This window comes from Chaetura pelagica, unplaced genomic scaffold (genome assembly GCF_000747805.2).
Source record: "Chaetura pelagica isolate M959 unplaced genomic scaffold, ChaPel_1.0 scaffold69, whole genome shotgun sequence".
Classification (NCBI taxonomy): Eukaryota; Metazoa; Chordata; class Aves; order Apodiformes; family Apodidae; genus Chaetura; species Chaetura pelagica.
The window spans coordinates 11,284,954-11,308,777 of record NW_009970724.1 but is presented as its reverse complement, the minus strand read 5'-3'; the positions used below and the strand labels follow the sequence as shown (position 1 = coordinate 11,308,777).

Sequence of the window (23,824 nt, the reverse complement as noted above, 5' to 3'; positions counted from 1 at the left end):
AAAGAACAGTGAGTAATGTGAATCTTTACTGCTTCAATGTTATTTTATGAACAACAAATCTTAATAACAAGCTGTGACAATTATAAAGTCAGGATGTTTGTAATTTATATGAGGTCACAGAAGGCTCAGAAAGGTTTCTTGTGTTTTCATGAGCAGGCTTCAGTTCTTCCTCTTCCCCATCCACTTGGACAAGTATAGCATCATATTTAGAAACAGACCTGAGTATATTTCTACCAAAGCAGTGATGGGGAGTGAGGGATTATATGTGTTTTGGTTTGTGATTGGGCTTTTACAGACGGGAACACAGATCACTTTGCAAGGACTGAAATAATTAAGTGCTAATTGACTATCTAGCACCTATAAAGAGGTAATTCACCCATGTCATCTCTCATCTGGAAAATGCAATTATTATTAGCAGAGAAAGGACTGCGTATTTAGTGGTCAGCATAAGATAGTCCTAAGTATTTGTGAATGAGAGCAGAAAAATAGGGGGCAAATAAGGATATGAGTGGTTTTAATGGATGATTAAATCTGGGTAGCTTGATCTCTTTTCATGCTGTGGATGTTGTGTGCTGCAGTCACGCCTCTCACTGCCAGCCTGCACTGGGATGATAATCAGTCACTAGGAAAACTCATTAGCTCCACAGCAATGAGTCCTCCACTGCTGAAGCTTGGGGCTGTTCTTAGTACCATGGCAATGATCTCTAACTGGATGTCCCAAACCCTCCCATCTTTGGTAGGACTAAATACCACCAGAATAACCACTTCAGATACTCTAGTAAGTAGCTGTGATGTGTTTCAAGCCATCTTAATGCTGAAGTAGTATTTAAATGTCAGCAAAAGCTTTAGTTTTGTTGCCTCTTTGTAAATCTCTTTTTAAGCTACTAATCTTCCTATCATCACTTAATGCATGCTTCTGGTAAAACTCCACATTGGTGAGCATGTTGTGGTCATACTATGCAAGGAAAAAATGTAAAATAGCATCCTTAAATATTGAAGAACAATGCCTTCACCTAGAGCATGAATTGCTAAAAATAGTACAGCAGTGACATTTCATTTGTCTAGACATTTTTTCTATGTTTACTGCTCCAGAAAAATGTATTGCATTATTAAAAAACCCAAAAAAATGAAAAACAAAAAACAACCTGTCAGTGGGTTTATTTTTGTCTAAATAGTGTTATATATTAGCTATTCACTACAGTGTTCAAGGCATCTGAATTTTTCCTATTTTTCTTTACTGGATCACAGAGTTCAGCAAATAAATAGCTGTTATGGGGAAAAAAAATAAATTAGGAGGTTAAGTACCAGAATTTTAGAAAGACTGATACAGGAATAATGCAAATGACACAAATATCACTTTATATGGTGATGCTCTTATACAGCAGTCTCTGTTAATGAAGATCTACAGAAAAGCTGTGATTAACTACTTATGAGAAGCCTAAATATTAGAGCAATATTTCAGTTGGAGAAGACAGAACACTAGACTGTTATTCATAAATTAAACTAGAACACCATTTTCCTAAATGTTTAGTAAAACACCCTGTATCTTTTTGTGTAACAGCAATCAGATGTTTACATAATAGTGTGTTATGTAAAATGGAAATTTAACTATTTGTACAGTAGTTCACTATGCTCAGAAGTAAGTTTTTTAGTTGTAACTAAAAATTATGCATTTACTAATCAACTTTTAATTAACTGAATAAATGCATGCAGGGACAACATTACTGCAGAAAATCACTTTATGTCGACTTTAAATATTACTGCTTTAAAATTAATTAAATGATGTTCTAAGAAAGAATTCTGTTGTGTTTTTTAGATCAGCAGGAAGGTAAGAAAAAAAGAAAAAGCTCTATTTTATTTTCCTTAGATGTAACTTGTGCTCATTGAACAACAGTATATATTGCTAGTTCTTGTGGCAATCTATTAGAAGTATTGAAGATCCCTGTCATGTTTAAATCCAACATCTAAGTTGCAACAGAGTAACTAAGAGAAACACTACTTATCTAACAAACATACAAATATGTTTATACACACACAAATATATATGAGTTTATATATATTAAAATGTTCAGATTCCAAATAGTGTAAACTGTCATGCTTCCCTTGGCTACAAAAGGGCACTGCTGATGTAAATGCCTCCTAGGTATTATTTCAGTAACGCTCTGGACTCACTGAGTTGGAGTTATATGCACATTTGTGTTTCAAGAGGGGTAGCAGGGTGAGTACAAATTATAACATTCTATGCAATCATCATAGCCTCTGGGCTAGCAATTTTTCTAGGGCAGGCATCCCAGCTACCAGCCACAGTTCTAGTCCTACCAAGTTCTGCCTTGAACTCAGGGAATCTGTGTTGTTGAAAGCTTTATTGGAAGCTGGAATATAAAAAAAAAAAAAAAAAAAAAAAAGGTGGGGTTTTTTTTGCACAAACCCAGGCATCCCCAGTTTCCTCCCTTCAGCTGGAAGAATTGTACAAGGAGGTGGGGTCAGGGAAAGGGCTTCCTCTTTTCAGCTCACTCCCAGAATTAAAAGACAAACTGAAAAATACCTTTTATATTTAAGCATTTATTTAAGTATATGTACTGCCATTTGCTCTATCATGGAAGAAACTGTAGCTGTAAGTGCAAGTAAAACAATTCTTTTGGAGGGACATTAAGTCTGTAGCACAGCAGCCTGCCAAAACAATTATTAAATTGGTCTTTGTAGGGATTCATCTGTTTTCCCCAAATTTTAAAAACCAGCATAATTTATTATCTTTGCTATTCTCCACTTGTTATTTCTTTTCTTATTTGTTTACTAAGGCCTATCAGCAGTAAGCCTACATTGAAAGAGCAGATTCAGTAGCTTCTGTAAGGTCTCGATGCCTTCTAGCTCCTTCCTTGCAAGGCACAGAATTTTCTGCTTGAGGTCGTGATTAAATGCCAAACAAAAACCCAAAATGAACAAACAAACAAACAAAACAGGAAAAAAGATAAAAGAGAAAAGTGCACCTACATGCACATGCTTGTTTAACTCAGTGATCACTCACATGACCCACCCTAGTAAATGAAGGATCTCTACTGGGCCAAGCATAGGGAAGCACAGAATACCACAAAGAACTGTAGAAGTACCATGTGAAGTACCATATTTATGCACTGTAGAAAACATTCTAGAATACAGTGAAACCAGTTGCTACCAGTCTAAATGTAGCAGATATAAGTCTCAAGCATCAGATTTTTTCAAATACTCATATTGAATCTTTCTGTCTTAAAAGTATTCACAAGCTCTAGGTTCCTGAATTTCAACAAAAATATGGTTTCTCTGCTCTTGTGTGACAACACTGCCTGGACATAATTTCCATGGAGAATCATGGAAGCTGCTGCAATAATGAGAGCTTGCACTTGGCAAGGGTTACCAGCCTTGATAGGCTTCAGTTGTTTGAGTTTGCAAATTTAGTAGCTGCTCAAAACCAATTTAGATCTTATCTGCCGGTGTAATTTTGTTTTTATTGTTCTCCATGTCTTAAACTAGATCCCCTTTGTCCTAAAACTTAAGGTGAACAGAACACCACAGAGGCAACATAATTTATCTCTGAACTCTGGATATGCCTTTCTAGCAAGCCCGAAGGCAAGCTTAGCTCTCATCTTTTTACAGATATCTACATTATGACACTTTGTTTTTTCTTGAAAAAACAGGGGAGCAATAATTTTGATTTTTCAATTAACTCCTCAGTAGAAAAGGTCATGACTATCTTCAGTTACTTCTTTAGAAGAGTCATTGTTGTGAAAACTCTGTGCCCTTTTTTAGGCTCAGTCTACAGAGATACTGCACCTCTTCTGAGGTGAGGAACTCTGCAACTTGCTCTGCACTAAGCCATCAGTAAAGCATTAATAGCAAAGTGTGCTGGTTTTAAAGAATCACTCTCTGTGACAACACTGAGTACAATTTTCTATTAAAAGTAGTCATTGATTACAACTACATCCAGACCAAAATTACTTAAATGGCATCCATTAGCATCTGTACTATGAAGTTCAGTAGGCGATGCTATATTATTAGAAAAGAATAATATATAGTATTAGCTTTAAATTACAGATTTAAAATAAAAATATTTTTTCTTGTGCCCATTAGTTTTAATTCCATCACTTGAATCTTTTCAGTCGTGTTTTTACATTGCTTTCTCTCATTCTTATCTGTGTATTTCTATACATCCTATTGAACGGACAGATATCTACTCTCACAAGGTATCACACAAACTTGAAATGCAGTGCAAGATTTCTTGCTTTTCTTTCTCTGTGGTGGTGGTTGCTGCAAGAAAGAACAGGTTAGGAATTTCCAGAATCCTTCTGCCCCAGTGAAGGATGTGCAATATTACTTGCAGTGTGCCTGATTGCCATGATCACCATCTGCCTAAACTAACCAAAATTTTTCAGCACTACCCTGCAGCCAGCTTCTCTTCCCTCTGGTGCAGATGCAGTAGAAGTCAATGGAGAACAGTTTCTGTGTGCTATATCTTTAAGAGCAAACCTGCTAACCCACATCCCAAACTGCTTCTGAGCCAATTCCCAACGCATGAGTCACATACTCTGTGCTCTCTCTTTGAGGTTTTATATTTGTTCTTTTTGGTCTTCATTGTTTCCATTAATCTAAAGTAAAAGTCATTCAGGCTGAAAGGACATGTTTGTTTTCTGCTGATGAAAAACCATAACATTCCTTTGCAAAGAATTATATCAACTAGTTTGTGCTGAATCGAAAGCAGGAAACTGTTCTCATCTACCCTGGAAACAGTATGTGCTGGACACTTCTAGGGAACCATTACAAAGATGTGTAATATGACAAAGCTGTGAAAAACCACCAATCTAATTAGTTGAGAGTAATATGTGTTGAATCTGAGCAACTTCATTGCAAACATATACTGCAAAAATAAAAATATTCTGAGGTGGTGATTTTTCAAAGAACTAACATATCAGCTCAGTCTATTTCATTTTTATTATTCGGTTGTTACAGACTCAGATTAGCCCCAAGGAGGGGTGGCAAGTTTATAGTTCAGCCCAGGATCCTGACGGCCGTTGCATTTGTACTGTTGTTGCACCTGAACAAAATCTATGCTCAAGAGATGCCAAAAGCAGGCAACTCAGACAGCTGCTAGAGAAGGTAAGTCTTCCCAACAAATTCCTCATTTTGGTCCTTACACTTTCCATGGAAATCCACTCCCTTCCCTCTGAGCTTAATACATAATGTAGTATGGAAGAGTTACCTAACAAAAAGTTTCCTACAGGATATATACACTACCCTTGTTCTCACTGCTGATCGTCATTTGCCTATTTTGCCTTATATCACACCTTTCCCAACCCAAGGCACTCATCTAGCAAACTGAAGTTGCATCTTCTCTCTTGCTCACTACGCCCTTACACACAGATAGGACTGATTTTTCTGTGCAAAAGTTATAAATGCCACAGCAAACTAGCTAGTTGCTGTGAGATTTAAACTACAGCTTCTGCTTCAATCATACCAGATTGTTCAGGGTCATTCCTTGGTTCTCATCAACAAATAATGAGATAGATGTGACAGCACCCTCAAAGCAGACTGTACAGAAGAGGAGTTGTAATTTTCTTTCATTTATTCTTTCCTCAAATAATACTGTTTATTTGTTCTCTGGTGGTACAAATTTTGACCAAACAACGCAATTCTTATTTTCAGTATTAGCCACTATTGCATATATAGTAAAACCAGTGAATTGTTATTTTGCCACAACAACTGAAAAAAAATGCTGCAACCATGAAAACAAATGATTGTTCTGCATTCCCTGTATGAATAACCAAGGTTACAGTTGTTGTATCACAGCTAGTGAGGCCTGAGTGTGTCTCAACAGCAGCAGAAAGCAACATCAAATGTAGACTTAAAAATACATTCTAGCATAAAATGTTAAGATTTTCTCTAGCTATAGAAAAATCACTCCAATGCTAATAAATGCCAGATCCTCACAGATTTTCCTTTCATAGACTTCAGTGAGGACTTAGTTTAAGGATGTGACATGAGATGCAGCAAGATGATATTGCTGAATCAGAGCACAGAGCATGCTGTCTGTTTACCTAGGTGGAGATTTCAGTCCCCAGAGTCTTTGCTCTAACATGTTTCCCAAACACTAGAATAATAATGTAAAAAAATCTTACTTTCTTTTGGGTTGGGGCTCTTGGGCGTGTTAAGATCTCAACATAGTTTTTGAGCTGCCACAGGAAAGAATCTAAATCATCAGGCTCTAAAGGTTTTCTTATTAGTAGAACTGTGGTAATTATGGGTATGTAAAGTCATGTTATTATTTCACTAAGTCCATGCAGAATAATTTCATTAGAGCCTCTATATGAATGCATCTGCCAAGTGGAAACACACAAAGTTCCTCCAAGACCTGAAGGACTTTACTTGCCTGCTTTCAACAATTAGAAAGCAAAGAATAAAATAAGTTTTTTTTTTTTAATTAAAAATACTAAGAACTGCTAATGGCACTTGTGCAATAAGTAACGTATAGTATTTTGAAGAGTATTTTAAGAGTATTTCTGGAATCCATAAGTTATGTAGGTCACAATATATTCATTTCAAACATGCTTATCTGTTCAACCATTGCATATTCTTGCAAATAACAGGAACACTATTGGCTTTGTCTTTTATTAGAAAGATATAATATTTATTTTTTTTTTTGCTTGTGCCAAACAATATAGTGCCTAATATATTTGCAGCAGTCTACGTTTTTTCATGTTTGGGGAAAACAAAGTAATTATTGGAGCAGAATCAATGTTCTTGCGAAGTGTGTAATTTTTATGACTGGCAGAAGCATTGCTTTTATAACAGGTACTGTAAAAAATACATATAATTTACTGTAAAAATATACATATAATTTACTCTAGATGACAATTACTCTGCCTCATTGTGATAAAAGTGCTCACTACAGCAATGTCACTTGGTTTGCAAAAGTTATCTGAACATTCACCATTTCTCATCTGTAAAAAATGCGGTTTTCTACCAATGAGACAATTGGATAAAATTTCTAATTTTATACCTACTTACAGAATCATGAGCAAAAATCTATGTGATGATGGGCACAATCCAGCATATCTCTGGATAAACTTCACCCTTACAAAAACTCCAAATCTCCATCCTGTCCCTCCCAAAGTGCTTGTGAGGAAACACATGCTGTATGTATAGCACATCCTGAAGTCTTCTACAAGTGACAAAGTGACTCCACTGGCTAAACAGCCTTTTTTGAGCCTATCGATAACAGTGCTAAAAAGGTCTCTCTCTCTGCCTCAAAGAGCCCAAATAATTTGTCTCTAAGGTCTTACTCCTGATAATCCTCTGTTAGCCCTGTTCCCCAATTTTTGTACTGTCAACAGTTATGGAATTAAAAACTATACTTTGGTATAAATTACTCAAGTAAAGGATTGCCAATAAGCACATTTAATTGCCTGACATTTAATTACCTAACCAGGAAAGAAAGTAAAGCAACAAAAATGCATTTAGAGAGTGTTCTTCTTTAACAGGTTCAGAATATGTCCCAATCTATTGAAGTTTTAAATCTACGGACTCAGAGGGATTTCCAGTATGTTTTAAAAATGGAAACACAAATGAAAGGGCTGAAGGCCAAGTTTCGGCAAATTGAAGATGATCGGAAGACATTAATAAAAAAGCATTTTCAAGTAGGTTTTATTTTAACACTAACTTTGAAAGCCTGCTGGAAACAATGTACTAAGCAGCAATGCATGGACTGCTAAGATCTCAGCTTGAAATGCTCATAAAAGAGCAACATTAAAAAGAAAAGCACATTGCAGCTTCCTTTATTATGATAATCTTTCACTCTGTTCAATGTAATTGCAACAGGGACTAACCATTAATTAAGGCATTAGAGAAACGTCACTTTAAACAGGTTCTTTTTGCTGTATCAATGTGCATGTCATACTGAAACATTTATATTCGTTCAGCCTTCAGTGATAAACGGGGAGATCCAATGGAATTAATAGCAAACAACAAGAGTTCTGCACTTGTACTGTTGCCTGACATTTACGGCACTTGAATGGAAGAAAGCCTATAATAAATCAGGTTATTGTAATTTTTATCCAGTACAATTAAGATCTAATTTCATGTCTGAAAGTTTGCTATTTTGAATTTGGGGTAGGGGAGGAGGGCAATCTTTCTTAATCATATTTCTGTGATTAAAAAAAAGATTTCCAAGGAATTTTAATGACAATACAAACCACAAGCCACTTTTAGTGAGGAAGGAAAGTTGCAGAGATTACAAAATCGCATTCTGTGTTGTGAAAAAGCTATATGAAGTACTCTTAAGAAAAAAATGTTAAAACAACATCTTTAAGTTCTATAAGTATCATCTGATTAATTGATATTTCAAGACAGCAAGATAGGATCTAGAAAATACATTCTGAGAATTTCATTTTGTTAACCAAATATATATTTTTAAGTGTTTATGAAAATTCACATAAATGGGACAATTTTCTAATTGGTGCTAAAGTTAGATACCTAAACAAACACATAGTTAAAAGGGTTCTCATTTATTTTTCAGAGACACTGAGTATCCAATGAGTCTTAATAACATCAGGAATTAAATACACTGATGATTTACTAAACTTTATGACATCATTCTTGGTTACCTTTAGAGTCTGAGCACATACTTCTGATTATTTACAGGTCATAAGAGAAGTTGCCACCTGTTTTCCCTTCATCACTCCTTGACACAACAACACATTTGTATAATCCATTATATATTCTGTATTCTCATTACAGTTTTCCTTGGAAACAAAAGATCAAAATTTGAATGTTTGATACGCGATGTCAAATGTAGCAGATTTCTGCGGTACTCTAACCTTTTAAATATTCCATATTTATACTGGCCAGTCATTTAACTTCAGTTTGACAGTTTGCCAGAGGTATAAAACAGATTTCCAGCCAATCAAATTATAGAGTAATTTAAAAGGTCAACATAATACAATATGCTGCTTGGTCTCTGAAATTTGACCTACTAAAATTCCTGTGCTTTATATTTGAGACAAAGAAACTCATTCTTGATATTGCATAACCCCCTCAATACCAGCAGGGACTATGCCAGAATGTATCTACCACCTATCTGTGGTACAATACAAATTAGTTATTGTACCAGTCATCATAGCACCAAATAAGGAGTGCCAGGAGAAACCAATACAATTATTTTCTTTATCATGTAACTACCAAAGCCATCTTTACATCTTTTACTGGTGAGGTGTTTAAACACTCTGGTTCCATGTTGATGAGAACAAAAGAGCACAAATTTGATCCAGATCACACTTGACCATATGGTCATACTTAAGTCAAATCAGCATTTAAGCCAAGCAGGAGACACCTGATTGCCACAAAAAGTTACAGCAGTTTGTTTGAACAAATCCTCATCTGGCTTAAATCCTACCTATAAGTTACCTTCACTAACTCTCTTAAACATATTTTATCTTCCTGAGATTTTACAAGCTCTGCAATTTTTTTACATTGTGGTTTACCCATTATTTTTGGCATTTTAATGCCCCACAGAATCAAAGCTTCATAATTTCAAAAGCAAGTAACAAAAACTTTGACTTCTGGAGCTCTGCTTTCTATGTCATAAACCGAACTCTCCTTTTAATCAAGAAAAAATAACTATTCATTTTAACAGGCATAAAGTAGGCTCAAGTTATTAATAAAAACAGTCAAATAAGTAGTTTTGAACTGGAGACAAAAAGACTATCCACTTCTTTCTGGCCATTTTGGTAATTCTGCTACTATAATGTAATCGAAAGACTGCTTGAGAACAGAACCAATTGAACTCCTAATACTCTCAAATACAAACTCCTAATACTCTTAAAATGCCCTTTTTTGGCTGTTAAGACCTGTGTACTTCTTTACTACATAAATAAGTATTTATTTTGAAGAAATAATCATTCCAATATGAAAGCAATTGTTAATACAATGGGGATATATTAGTTAGGCGATAAAGAGATACTGCAGAACTCTTGAGCTGTCTTATAACATGTTTCAGAGGGAAAAATTCAAAGGCAGATAGATCTTCAGGTAGCTCAAATGATGACCCTGCCTATCAGCTTCTTTCACATCTCCTTAGCAAAAAAACATTTGGTATCATCACGTTGTTTATTTTGAAAATGTCCTACCCTGTTTATTGCATCCTTTAATACAAGTGATGTAACAAACCGAACACGTGTGTCTTCACACACCTCAGAGACTACATTAACCTCTAACCACGTTTGGTCCTGCACCTCTTTCTCATGCTTGGGCTTCCATTTAGTTCTGTTCTATTTTCCCTTTTAACTACTCCAGCTATCCTTCAGATTTTTTCTTTTTTAACACCTTCAATACTCTCTCCCTGTCCCAGGCACTGCTACCACTTCATGCTAGTACTTATGAAATCTTTATTTCCGTCCTTTGCCTTGTTTTGCCCAGGCTTGCATCTCCTCATATCCCTGCCGTTTACTCACGGAAGTCCTCCTGTTTCCTCAAGTTATAAAAAGATATGCAAATCTCTATACACAGATGATACATCAGGGACAAACCCATCTGCTTTTCAATAAGACAAAACCTTTTGACTGCAAGGAGTCTTTGAGGTTTTCTACAGAAAACTGAAAAAAAACCCACCTCAAAAAATTAGTTTAAATTTAATAAAGTGCTTATGATTAGTGTATTTAAAAGAACAATTCAGAAATTAAAGACAAGCAGTCAGTATAGGTTACAAACAAACTCTCAAAGTATATGACTCAGCAAAATTCTAAGAAAGGGATGACCAAAGATCCCAAGCGGAGCCGTATTTTATTTAATCTATGTTTAAGAATAGGACTGGCAACACAACAACCACTGCATATGACCAAAAAAAAAAAATATTTGTGATAGTCCAGAAAAGATCAACCGAGGAAGTTCAAAGGCATTTAGTGATGTAGCAGGATGACAAATACAAAGCACAGTTAAAAACCATGGATATTTTACTTCAGAAGAAAAAGCAGCATGTCACTGTGGCTGGAAAACAACAGTGTTCAACAGCCATTGAGAAAAAAAAATAATTCAGAATTTCTAAGGAGTGAAATAGAAATTAACAGTTCACCAACTACGACAGCACTGTAAAGCAGGTGCGATCTCCTTGAATCTCACTGTGAGTTCAGGTCTAATCACTTTCTCTCAAGAAAGATGCACTTAGTGGAGATTTATATCCTCTGCTTGGGAAGTCAGATCTTTAACAGGTTTGGTTCAGATTGCTTGAAGGTAAATGTATACTTTCAGTAGAAAAACTGTTCCCTCCTGCATTTTACTTACTGCTTACTACCATTAGGTCTGAGGTGTCAAAGATTTTCACAATACTCTAATAACAGACCTTTAGCTCAAATCAATAATAATGTTCAAGTCATTTTAATAATCAGGCATAAATATTACATTAAAGGGAAGTAGGGGATTGAACTCCTTTAAACTGCTCTAATGCACATTTGATTGCCTTTAACAGGAGTTGAAAGAGAAGATGGATGAGCTCCTGCCACTGATCCCAGTTCTGGAACAATACAAAACTGATGCCAAATTAATCATCCAGTTCAAGGAAGAAATTAGGAATCTGTCTACTGTCCTCACGGGGATTCAGGAAGAAATTGGAGCTTACGACTATGACGAACTACACCAGCGTGTCCTCAGTTTAGAAAACAGGCTTCGAGACTGCATGAAAAAGCTCAGTAAGTTAACAATTTCATGTCAGATTTGGTTCCTCAGTTGTATATTTTTTAGTTGCCTCTATCGAAAGAGGAAGATTTCTTCTTTCTTGATTGATGAAAGATTGCATTATATTCCTATCTGTGCTACTCTAATAAAAGTCAAGAGTAACTCAACATAAGGTCAGTCATATCATTCTAAGTTTGGACCAGTGTATCTTATATAATGGTCTGCCCTACTGGATACTTTTTTTTAGCAGGAATTAAGTTGGAAAATTATGACCGCAAATTTAAAACCTAAGAGATTTACAACCATTGGAGAGCTACAAATATGCCTTCAAAAAGCTCAGACAGGCATTGCCTCTTAGGTCAGCTTTGGGGAATAAAAAAAAAATAAATTAGCGGGAAGTAGACTGGAGTCAGTTTTAAGATGTCCATGTCATAACCCCTGTCATCTCGCTATGACACCCAAGAGGCCACTCATATTGTACTGTCTTTGGACCTGTAATATTATGAGTAGGAGAGATGTGCCACTCTCCAAGTCGCGATGGAACACAATTAAGCATTACACCTATTTTAAGGGAACAAAGCATGATTTTTTTGGGGGGAAGCACAGCAACAATCCATTATAAGCACTGCAGTAGATTTACATCAGCCAGCTTCCATCTTGTTTTCTCACATGCTGGCTTTAGTTAGAATAAGTCAAACATTCACCCTCTCTGAAAACCAGTGCTAGCTCACTATCAGCTACCAAAACTAAAAGCCTGATGTATAGTTATAAAGTGTCACCCTTAACTTCCCTTACTCGAAGGGGAATTAGTACCTAACTGCTTTACAATCACAATACAAAGTCCTCCCTGCCCCCTCTCCCCAACCTGTATTATAGAACTCCTGCATTAATCGCTACTGCAATCTGGATTGCTATAGCAAACAATCCAGCCCCTCTATGAGAAATAAACACTTCATAAGTTAACAGTGAAAATTAATAAACTAGAAATTCCAAGGTTTAGTCCTGTGATTGGTATCACCAGTATCAAATGTGGGATGTGTACTTTTAAATGCTACGTACAACATTAAATATGCTAACTTGATAAGCAGTGCCTCTATTTTTGTGAGAGTAAGAATCTAGGTTAGATTGGTTTCTTACATTATTTATTCTCAATTTCTTGATTTTTGCACAAGCAATAACACAGTGATGATAAAAAACATTAAAGACTTCTTCAAACAGAAACATCTTATGATCCTATTTTCCCTAACAAACTAGCACATCACTGCACTGCCAGGAGGCAGTCAGGAGAAAATGGCTGCATTGCAATATCGCAGCAAGAAAATTCATACAGACAGACAGTATTTTTTCATAGTGTTCTAGTAAGTTTGACTCGAAAAGATCATCAAGCTTATCTTTAATGAGTAATTTGGTTTTCTTTATTTTTAAGGCATATTCTTGTAAAATGGGTTAGTGATATGACTACAGTATAAGACATTTTATACATTGGAAGGACTAGGTGTATTCACAGGGGGCTCTTCTCAAAAGTTGTTTACTATTTCCCTATTTTTTCATCCACATTTCTCCTCCTATCTATCCTGAACTCCTACAACACATTCCATTTTTCTTGATGTGCTAATGTAAAAAAAAAAAACAACACACCTATTGAAGTTCTATATTTGTATTAAATAGACTATTAAGGACATCCATTACTAAAAGTGGTTTGGCCTTCTCAACTCTAACACACTTATTTATCCTTATTGGCATTATTCTCTGCTCTTTGATACTTAAATGACTTTTATGCTTCTGTACTAATGGACTGGCTGTATTCCTGGCCTGCCCCTGTGTGTCTTTTAAAGTAAGAAGTTTCAGTTAGGCTTACTGTGAGTAACTCCTCAAAGCTGGTACTGTGTGTTCAGATCAGCAAGCATAAAGGAAGAACAGCTTTCATGTCTACACCTTCTCCCAAGCTGGAGATGATCCAGCTGTCACTGTCCGTACCAATCTGACGGCCAGAAGCCTACAGCAGCAGAAGGCAGACTGACCCCCATGTGCCACAGGCTCTGGCTTGAATCTTCACAGATTTTGTTGCATTTCGCAATGTAACTATCTAACCAGCACACATAATAGCTATTTTCCATTCTTCTCCCTAGCAGGTGTGTTTCAGCAATAAAATGCATTATTTATATTGTCCTGTCCACTTTAAAAGGGATCTTCCATCTGCACTGGTGACTTTACTTTCACAGAGGCTTAATGACTACCACAGCAGATGCAATGACTGAAACTTGCTCCTTCTCTTTGGAATAAGAGAAATTCAGGCTGAAGCTGCTGGGAAATTTGTCTACAAAACTTTAAAAGACTGCATGCAATGAAACACAAAGTAATAGAGGCATGCGATTTCACACACCGCAAATTAACATACACATATGCACATCTGGGTCCTTAGCTGGCAGTCATGTAAGGCATGTGCATTTGTAAGAGAAGGTTGTACAGTATGCTTGAGAACCTCCTGTTCTTGATAGGTGTTTATAAAATTGAAAAAGTTATATGGGTAATATTAATAGAATCCCATCATCTGCCCAATGTTGCTTATGAAATACAAATGAATAATTAGACTACACAATGCACAATGGATTCATTTGTAGCTACAGTTGATTATAATGTAGAATCTATAGAATATTTTACAGTAATATTTTTTGTTAGAAATTCAAAAGTAGAATATTGTATGTATCCAAATAAATGCTGTTAAATCAGTGACAGAAGAGGTATTATTGCAGGCATGAGATTACTTTATTGATTGCAATGCTACTTGTGTATCTACCAGAGCATCCTTCCTTTTGGGATTTGAAGAACTTTGCAAATACCATTTAGTACAAAGCTGTGCAAATAAAGATACATATTGTTAACCCCATTTTGTAGATGAAGGAACAAGCAGCCCAGGAGGGTAAATTACTTTCCTAAAGATTGCACAGCAAGTCCTTGCACACGTGCAGAAGAATCCAGAGACTTTCTCTCAGCAATCTCTAGTGACTATAGTGCTTCCTGAATTTGTATTATGTAGGACAACCAGCATACACCCATTAAGAATTTATTCTTCATTACCTCACATTACAAAGTAATGCTATGATAAATTTGATCATAAGCAGGAGAGTGCAAGTAGTAAAACACTTATTCACTTCATTTCCCCCTATTTATTACCTACAATAAATAGAAAAATATTACTTACAAACACTTCAACAGAATGTTTTGATTTTATTTCCTTCTATATATATCATGCATTCATTGGACATATGTAGCAGCTACCAATATTAATTTGCATAACAGAGACTGGGACTATCAATTACCTATTCCTAGCTATTTTCAAATGGGCTCCTGTCCAATTGGTTTATCACCACCTTCTGTTAGTATTTGCTCCCTTTGGAGCAGCTTTCCGGATGCATTCTTCCCCAAAGACCTTCCCAGCCTACAGGGGTGTCACCTCTCCTTTCTTCCATAATATACATAAATACAGGAAGTTACAAATGAACTTAACGAAGTCCACAGTACAAAACTGTTACACAAGAGATGAATCAAGCCTTAAACAGCCAGATGGTGCATGATATGATGTTCCTTCTACAGTTCAATTTAGCATGGATAAACACTCAAAGGTTGGATTTTCCAGTTACTACAGTCAGTTAGTTTGGATTTTCTAATGTAGACAGGTCTTCTTTTAAAGTCAAGCGAAAGAGACTAGTATTGAGTTCTTCTAAAAATCCCGCTCTTCTGTGTAAAACCATCTGAACCTACAGATGGTAGAAAAAATATGGCAAGAAATATAATATTTTTCTTTCATCATAAGGTTCCTGAACTTCCTGCCATTTGCTAGTATCAATAAATATTTGAACTCCCTTTTCACTAGCATTTGGTCTTTCTCCTATCAAGGAATGAAGAGCAGAGGTTTGCTATAAACCAAAACTTTTCAACCACATAAAAAAAAGCTTTCCTGCCATCACAAGAGTTATTTATACATACTCTTCTGTTCCCTTCTCTGAAATAAAAAAAAAATAATTAAAAAAAAATATAAAAAAAAAAAGAGAGAGAGAGAAAAAAGGTGGAAAAGGGGCCATAGGCCAGTTTTCCCTACATATAAAATGAGCTAAAAAAATGTCTCGGTTGGAAACTAATTGAATTTTTTTTAAATTTCATACTCCCAGACTTGCCACACCACAAAAGTGTTAAGTAAATGATCCTGCTTTTCAGTATATTAGTATCACCGTTCCCTAGCAAGAAACCTCAGCATTCAAGATCAATTTTAACACAGCCACATAAAGAGTTTATATTCAGCAGTTAAAAAAATATCAGCTGGGATTAGATCAATACATTTCATACTTAAGACTTCCTGGTGGAGGAGTAAGGAAAATTTCTTACTCTGATACTAAGTTAGAGGTACTTAAAACCACACGAAACTCACCTTGTTTTGCCAGTTAACTGTTAAACATTACATTGAGCTTTACTTTTGAAAGAGTTGTGATTCATGTAACTTCTGAATCAAATGGAAGATCAGACACAAGCAAGCTAGAAGGGAATCACCTTTATAAAGCCAGTATCGCTAATTATTTGGGTGTTAAACAGATTGATAAACTGTGTATTGTAACACAATGCCATCAAAATGCTGTGATACTCATCTGGAATAAGTTGTTTAATTGTCAATATATACTTCATATATTAAGCTTCTGTGCCTAAGGATCTCCCAACTATAATGAGGCTGTGACAACAAGACAGGTGGGCACTGGCAGCTCTACTGCTTCCTTCCTACTGCCCATGCTGTCAGCAAGTGGGCCAAGAGACCTCAGGCACAGCTGAGGTTCACAGCAGAAACCTACTGATGGGATACAAATTGTCACTGAGGTGGGAATGGCTTACAAGGTGTGGAAAAAACACTTGTAGTATTACTCCTTAGTTTTGAATACCAGTTCCATCAAGTTATATCACAACTAGGTAGATTCAAGAGGTTCTATTTTATGAATAAGGAATAGATGGGACATACTACATGGCAGGAGGAAATAAACCACCTGATGCCTTTGCTGAAAAGAGAAGCTTTGTCACTTTCTCAGTCAGCTGCTCCTCAGCTATATAGGAACTCCCCTAACAGTCTTCCTCTCTTGATATCACTACATGCTACCTGGGATTAAAAATTTAGTCACATAAACATACCCTGACTCAAACTTCTGATCATTTAACCAGCTGTAGAAAACCTATAAGATTCTTTAAAATGTGAAATTCCAAAATATCTTCAAAAGATTGTAAGATACATAGACTAAGAGATGTAAATAACAATGCCTTGGAATTGACCTGGAAAATAGACACAACCTACCCTGCTCATTGAGGTCTCAGCATGTACTTTGTTATCTTGATTTCTATTAAACTTGATTTCCGTGGCCATAAACAAGAGTACCCATGAGTGGCCCCTGACTTGTCACCACAGATTTCTTAATTGATGGAAACAGACTTCACAATATATTCCTTGCCAGTTACATAAAGTAAAAAAATCCAGGCTTGATGCAACCTTCTCTTTTGAACTGAATAAACCCACTCTCAACACCAGATACAGTTTGCTTTCCATATTTTCAAGACAGACAGAGTTATACAATATAGCACAACCATGTATCATGGAGAAGCACTTATTTTTAAATTAAAGAAATAAATTGTGTCACTTTTTACATTCTTGTGGCACATCTTCTATTAAAAAAAATGTTATTTTATCTAATCACCTACATGTCACTGTGTGATATTGGCCCTCTTGGTAAACATGAATTCCAGCAGGGGCTTGTTGCTAATAGGTATGTTATTAATGTCCCCTACAATATAGATTTTTGGATTGTTAGAAAGGTCAGCATCCAAGATCGTATCGACTCTCATTATTTCCTCCCAGACAGTCTAATATGAGACAGTCTAATGGATTAGAAGCCAACCAATCCAGCCAAGATTGCTGAATAATTCTTATATTCTCTTTCTTAACTTCAGACAGGCCCCTAATAATGGAACAGCTGTGTGTGTAACCACAGGACAGACAGATACAGAATTGTGTGTACCACTACTCTTCTTGTGTACAAGCTCATTTTTTCCTGCTTTTAACCTCTTTGCTACTCTGGTCAATGGAAAACTGAAGCATTAACCAGTCCTAGCCTTGCACTGAACTTTCTGAAGGCAATATTTAGGGGAGTTTAAGTCATCTTTTCATTTATTATCAAGTGTTTATTTGCTTCAGTTCACAAGGTACTTTACTAGGTTGTAGTACTATTTATGCCTAGAAAATATAACTGTTTTTAAATATATAAAACTGAAAACATACACAAATAATTTTTTGTGTATTTGTATGTATTTCTATTACTGCTTAATACAGAAAAGTCCATACAGTGAAGGTGACAATCCATCTTCAACACAAGCCTGTATCCCCGGAAGCCACTATATAGTTTAGAGCAATTGGTCTTGTACTTTGACTGGTGCCAAGGAGAGTTGTGTAATTATTTGCATTAATACTTTTGTTTTTCTAATTTCAGCATGTGGCAAATTGATGAAAATTACAGGCCCCATCACAGTGAAGATATCTGGAACTCGATTTGGAGCCTGGATGACAGATCCATTAGCATCAGAGAAAAATAACCGAGTACGTTTAGTAACTGAATATCTTTGTGTTCTTCTGGAGTTTTACTTGCTTTGTTTTAATCTTTAAAGATATATTTTCTCCCTATAGGAGGTTACACTTAAGCATGTTTCTTCTGCTTCCATCATTTATGAAGTGAGACATCTTCATAGAAAAAGCAACAGTGTTTGTGCTAAAATATCCACATACAAAAGCGAACTAAGCACCTTTGTGCCATTTCCTTCAACTGCTTCAGAGATGGCATATACCCATCTGAACTGACTACATAATTTTTTTTCTTTTACCATATTTCAGCTTGAATCTTTAAGAAACAAATTAATGTGACGCAAACATCAACACTTCTATCCAAGAGCATCACTCATAATGCAGCATAGTAAAAATTTGCAGGGTTAGGCCATATGTAAGCTCCATTCCAACCATTTGCTGCCTTAGACCCAAGCTGTTTTATGGTTTGGATTTACAATAGGATCTCAAATTGGACTCAGCTTTGTGGATGTGCTCCCTCCACCAAAGGGCTTTGTAGACAAAATACCAGGTTTCATTTGTGAGAGATCCAGAAGGCTAATTTTTTGAATGCAGTAAAATACAAAGGCAATAGAAAAGCCAACATACAAATGTTAATAACTAAAGATTTGTGTGTAGCCCTCTCCTGCCCACTGTGTCTATGCAGGTTGACTACTGACCTCAGGAATATCCCTTAGGAGAGCAGCAAACCTTCCTCAACCCCATCAAGTCCTGGGGAAGTTTTTTCTGCCACCTCAGAGCACCCATGGCTGCTATAGACCCATCCTCATGGGCATTTGCCTCCTGCAGCACCTGCTCCTTGCTGTGGCCCCACTCCACACACCCTGCAGCTCTGCTCTGTGCATCCACATTCCCCCCATTGACACCCTTTAAAGAAACACAGACTACCCATGTGCATGCAAATCAGAACAAACCAGATCCCTCATTGCATCTCAACTAACAGGAAGATGTGAAGCTGAATTGGCATTTATACTGGTATTTTGTTAATGCCAATTTTGACCCTCACAATATGTATCTCCAGAAATAATTCTGCTCTTTTGTTAGTCAGGTTTTGATTTGTTCTCTGACAAACTGAAAGGAGAAAAAGCAAAATGCATGAAGGAAAAATATGGGGGAATGGAAGCTGACATACAGAACATTAAAAAAAATACTTTGTTTTCTTTTGTTTTAAGGAGGCAAAATGGTTCCTAAACTTAACTGGGTTTATTGCTACTTTATTTGCATTCTTTGTTAAGAACACACTTTTTTTTCACCAATTAGAGGTTCAGCTGAAGAAAATTTAATCAAATTTATTTCTAAGCATAAATCCAAGCTTAGCTCACATGCCATTTCCCATATCTGTCTTCAATTATGAGTCTCTGGGAATATCTCTAAGCCAGGCCCATATAGCAGAGACACAAAACATGAAATAATAAAAAAATAATTTGCTCTGAAAATGCAGACATTGGTGTTAGTAACAGTCTTATTGAGAAATCACCTGTATAGGAAAGTTTAGATTCAGAAATCATGCTTTTGTAACAGAAACATAGACAATATTGTACTTAATAGACTGCTACACACCTGCAACCTTTTTCCTTCTTTTCATGCATTATATCCATCATGCCATATCATGATCATGTACCACAGTCTGTGTTCCAAATGTTTACTCCCAATCTTTGCTTTTGTTTCCAGGTCTGGTACATGGATAGTTACACTAACAACAAAATTGTCCGTGAATACAAATCAATTGCAGACTTTGTCAGTGGGGCAGAATCAAGGACATACAACCTTCCATTCAAATGGGCAGGAACGAACCATGTTGTCTACAATGGCTCCCTCTATTTCAACAAGTATCAGAGCAACATCATCATCAAATACAGCTTTGACACTGGGCGGGTGCTTGCACAACGTAGCCTTGAGTATGCTGGGTTTCACAATGTCTACCCATACACCTGGGGTGGCTTTTCTGATATTGACCTGATGGCAGATGAAATTGGGCTATGGGCTGTGTATGCTACCAACCAGAATGCAGGCAACATTGTCATCAGCCAGCTAAACCAGGATACACTGGAGGTGCTGAAGAGCTGGAGCACAGGCTACCCAAAGAGAAGTGCTGGAGAATCTTTCATGATCTGTGGCACCTTGTATGTTACTAACTCTCACTTAACAGGAGCCAAGGTCTACTACTCTTATTCCACAAAAACCTCCACTTATGAGTATACAGACATTCCTTTCCATAATCAGTATTTTCATATATCCATGCTTGATTACAATGCAAGAGACAGAGCTCTCTATGCCTGGAATAATGGACATCAAGTCCTGTTTAACGTCACCCTTTTCCACGTCATTAAAACTGAAGATGACACATAATTTTCTTTCCCTTCCCTTTCCCTCACCACTCTCCCTCAAAGCAGTATCATTTGTGATAAACTCTGAAAGCATCCATCTCTCTCAGTCCTTTTTAATTTACATTTATTTCTCATTAAGGAAAAGCAACCTTTTCTACCATATAATGCATTGCAAATACAGCTGAGCCTGTCAAAAATGACCTGTTGGAAATAAAAGCATCTTAACTTATGATTCTACAAGTTCCGTCAAGACCTTGTCTTGAAAAGCACTAAAGAGGATTTCAGTGGCTAAAGACAGTTTTAAAATTATTATGATCTGCCTTATTTTAGAGTCAGAGACTAATGGTGGCTTAAATGCATGAATGTCTTTTTTTACCTCATTTTTGGTTTTAATCTATTGCTCAACTTCAGGAAATATTTTGGTAGTGTCAGACACATATTGCACATTGTATTTTTTTATTTAAAAAAAAATTAGGAATTTAATTTACTTGGATATGGAGTATGACTCATTTTGCCATCACCCAATTTCAGATGTGGTGCTGTACAGTATGTTTTTAAATCTCTTGCAAGCATTTTATCAACAGTCTGTATTTCTACCATTGTAACCACCATTGTGCAATTGTATCTCTTCACTTATGTGAAAGTAAACTAAGTACTATTTTTTATAAAATATATTGAAGCTTAATTGAAGTTCTGGTTGTGAGTCAATTGAAAATTATAAAAACCTGAGAAAAGTCTTATTTCTGAGAAAGATCAATAGTTTCTCAGGCACATGATCCCTACTCTCAGCTTTGCTTCATAGACCTCTTCTTATTCACTGTTGGTGCTTACTGGCAAATTTGAGACCTCATACCAGTCCCAGCTTTACAAATGTTGGCCAAGCCCAATTTTTTTATGTCATGCACTGCCTTCTTTCTCCCTCAGTCTCTTTTTCTCATACTCTCTTGCCTTCCACCATTTTATTTCCCTTGTTTGTGCTCACTCCCTAATCTGGGCTTTAGAAGAGACACTGAAGGCAGCCTGCTGCCTGTGCCTCCAACCCAAATGTGAGTCCATCCCATATTTGCACTGTCCTGGGACAGTGAGGAGCAACATTTAAAGTCTAGCTGCCCTCAAGATCTGCCTGTCTTTTTACTCATAACAGAAAAATGTTTAGCTGTTAACAAAGATCTCTGGAATGACAGCAATTAGGGAGAAAATAAAAAGAAAAAGGTTCAAAGCCTAAATGATCCATGTGGCACCTGGTAGCCACCATACTGCTTGCCCTTGCTTGAAAGCAGCCACAACTCTTAAGGCCATCATATTGCAGAGGTTTGGGTTTTGCTAGCAGTAGTATTGTTATTTATGGTCAAAACTGCTGCCTTTAGGAAAAAATATTTCTGAAAGCTATGTGGCTTGCTACACTATCTCATTAGAAATGGGGAGGCATATTTTATTGAGAAAAATTAATTATGTGCTATTTATCTATTTTGGTATAAATGTAAAGAAACTAACTTTAAGAACTAGTATAAGAATTTTTATTAAGTTAAGCTATCACAATAATACAAAATAATAGATATCTGAAAAATTGTGTGAAAGCTGCATTCCTCACAGATGTTGAGTCTCCTCTTTATACCCTTTGAAATTGGGCTCACAGAAGAGCAAGAACACTTATGAAAATGTTCCTATTCAAGAACAAGAAAAAAAAAGTAAATCCACTAACATTTTGCCAGATCTCTTTTGAAGACATTTGATTTGCTGTTTCTTCCAACTCACCAGCTGAGACCAGCTTAAGACTCACAAACATTTTCATTATTTTATATGTATGTGTCTAAGCACATTTACAAGTCTGTTTTACAATATAAGTCTACATGGACATGAACAAGAAATTGCCCATTCATACTGGTTGCAAACTGGAAAACTACTAATTATGTTTTTAATAAAGGAGAAAAACAAACAAACAAAACAAACAAAAAAAAACACAAACCAAATTGCATTACAACATGACTAGAGAAAAGTTACTCTCCCGCTTCCATTTCCCCCCTTCTGCCTAGCTGAAAAGATAACTGTAATCATTTATAATCACTTACACAGGATTTAGAGGCACCAAGTTCTGCTAAACAGACAACTTAAACCACTTTACTCCTATAGCCACCTTTCCTGTATTGATAACCAAGCCTCCTCTGTGACACATGAAAGTGTATACAACTACTGATTTTAAAAGGTATTTTCTGTCTTATAGGAATGTTTTATAAAAATTAAGTATGTTCAGATTTTCATCAAAAGCCTTAAAACAAACCCTCACCTTTCTCCCACACAGAGTAACTTCAACAAAATAGAACTTTTTTGCAAATATAGCATTCTTAAAAACATCAGTCATTAAACTGATAAAGTAAACTTCTTTCTACTTTATCATCATAAAATAGACTAATAGTCATGACATGAGGATCACTTCATCTGAAAAAAATTTCTGCTTCCATGTTTCTTTATAAGAATTTCATGTTGTGTAATTAGCATGCATACATTAGTACAAACTGATAAAATTCTTGCAGTAAGATTAATCTCATCTAATTTCAATGCCATTTAGTTAGCCATTTAAAGGATAAAGAACTCCTATCAGTCAAAGGAAAGAAACAAAGAGACACTACTACAGGGTTCTAGATGTAGGTGGATAAAAGGAGTAGAAAAGGCAACTTTGAAGGGTGATTTGTCTTAATGATTAAGCTATTGTGCCAAAGCATAAAAGTCATACCTAGATAAATCTTGCCCCTCTAAATTAGTAGCAACCAGTTGGATTCCAATACCTTTATACATGAAATAACAGCTTGCACAGCATCGATACAACAAAACTTGGTGAGACACCATCAAGTAAGTAGGCACTGCTTCCCACAAAGGAGCATTCGTTTTTCTGTGAATCAGTGTTGAACACTTGTCTTTCCCAAATTGGAAATTCCAAAGTCATATTGCCAAAAGGCTGAAAATACCATGACTCAATCAATATAGGCAGATTTGTATTACAAGTTTTTGCCCTCATAATTGAACACCACAAGCAGCAAATCTTCCTGACCTATCAGCAACCTACCTATTAGCAAGAAAAGTGTAGGGGTTTTTTCATACTTCAGCATGAGGCTGTTTGTTATGAGGAGGTACTGATACTATTGGGAAAAAGAAAACATCTCTCCTT

At 36.1% G+C, this 23,824-nt stretch overlaps 1 protein-coding gene across 3 annotated transcripts; it reads left to right on the top strand.

Moving 5' to 3' along the window:
- The first annotated feature begins 649 nt into the window (after nucleotides 1–649).
- On the top strand, nucleotides 650–21,351 carry OLFM3 (olfactomedin 3). Of its 3 annotated transcripts, none has more exons than XM_010006665.1 (6): nucleotides 650–778; nucleotides 4,981–5,127; nucleotides 7,509–7,664; nucleotides 11,486–11,705; nucleotides 18,207–18,313; nucleotides 20,006–21,351. In XM_010006665.1, exons 1-6 carry the CDS (start codon nucleotides 650–652, stop codon nucleotides 20,681–20,683), a joined length of 1,437 nt encoding a protein of 478 aa, XP_010004967.1. In that variant the 3' UTR covers nucleotides 20,684–21,351. The 3 variants fall into 3 exon arrangements, with proteins under 3 accessions (XP_010004967.1, XP_010004966.1, XP_010004968.1); XM_010006664.1 differs by having other exon boundaries at nucleotides 650–819; nucleotides 4,992–5,127; XM_010006666.1 differs by lacking the exon at nucleotides 650–778 and having other exon boundaries at nucleotides 4,975–5,127.
- The last annotated feature ends 2,473 nt before the right edge of the window (nucleotides 21,352–23,824 follow it).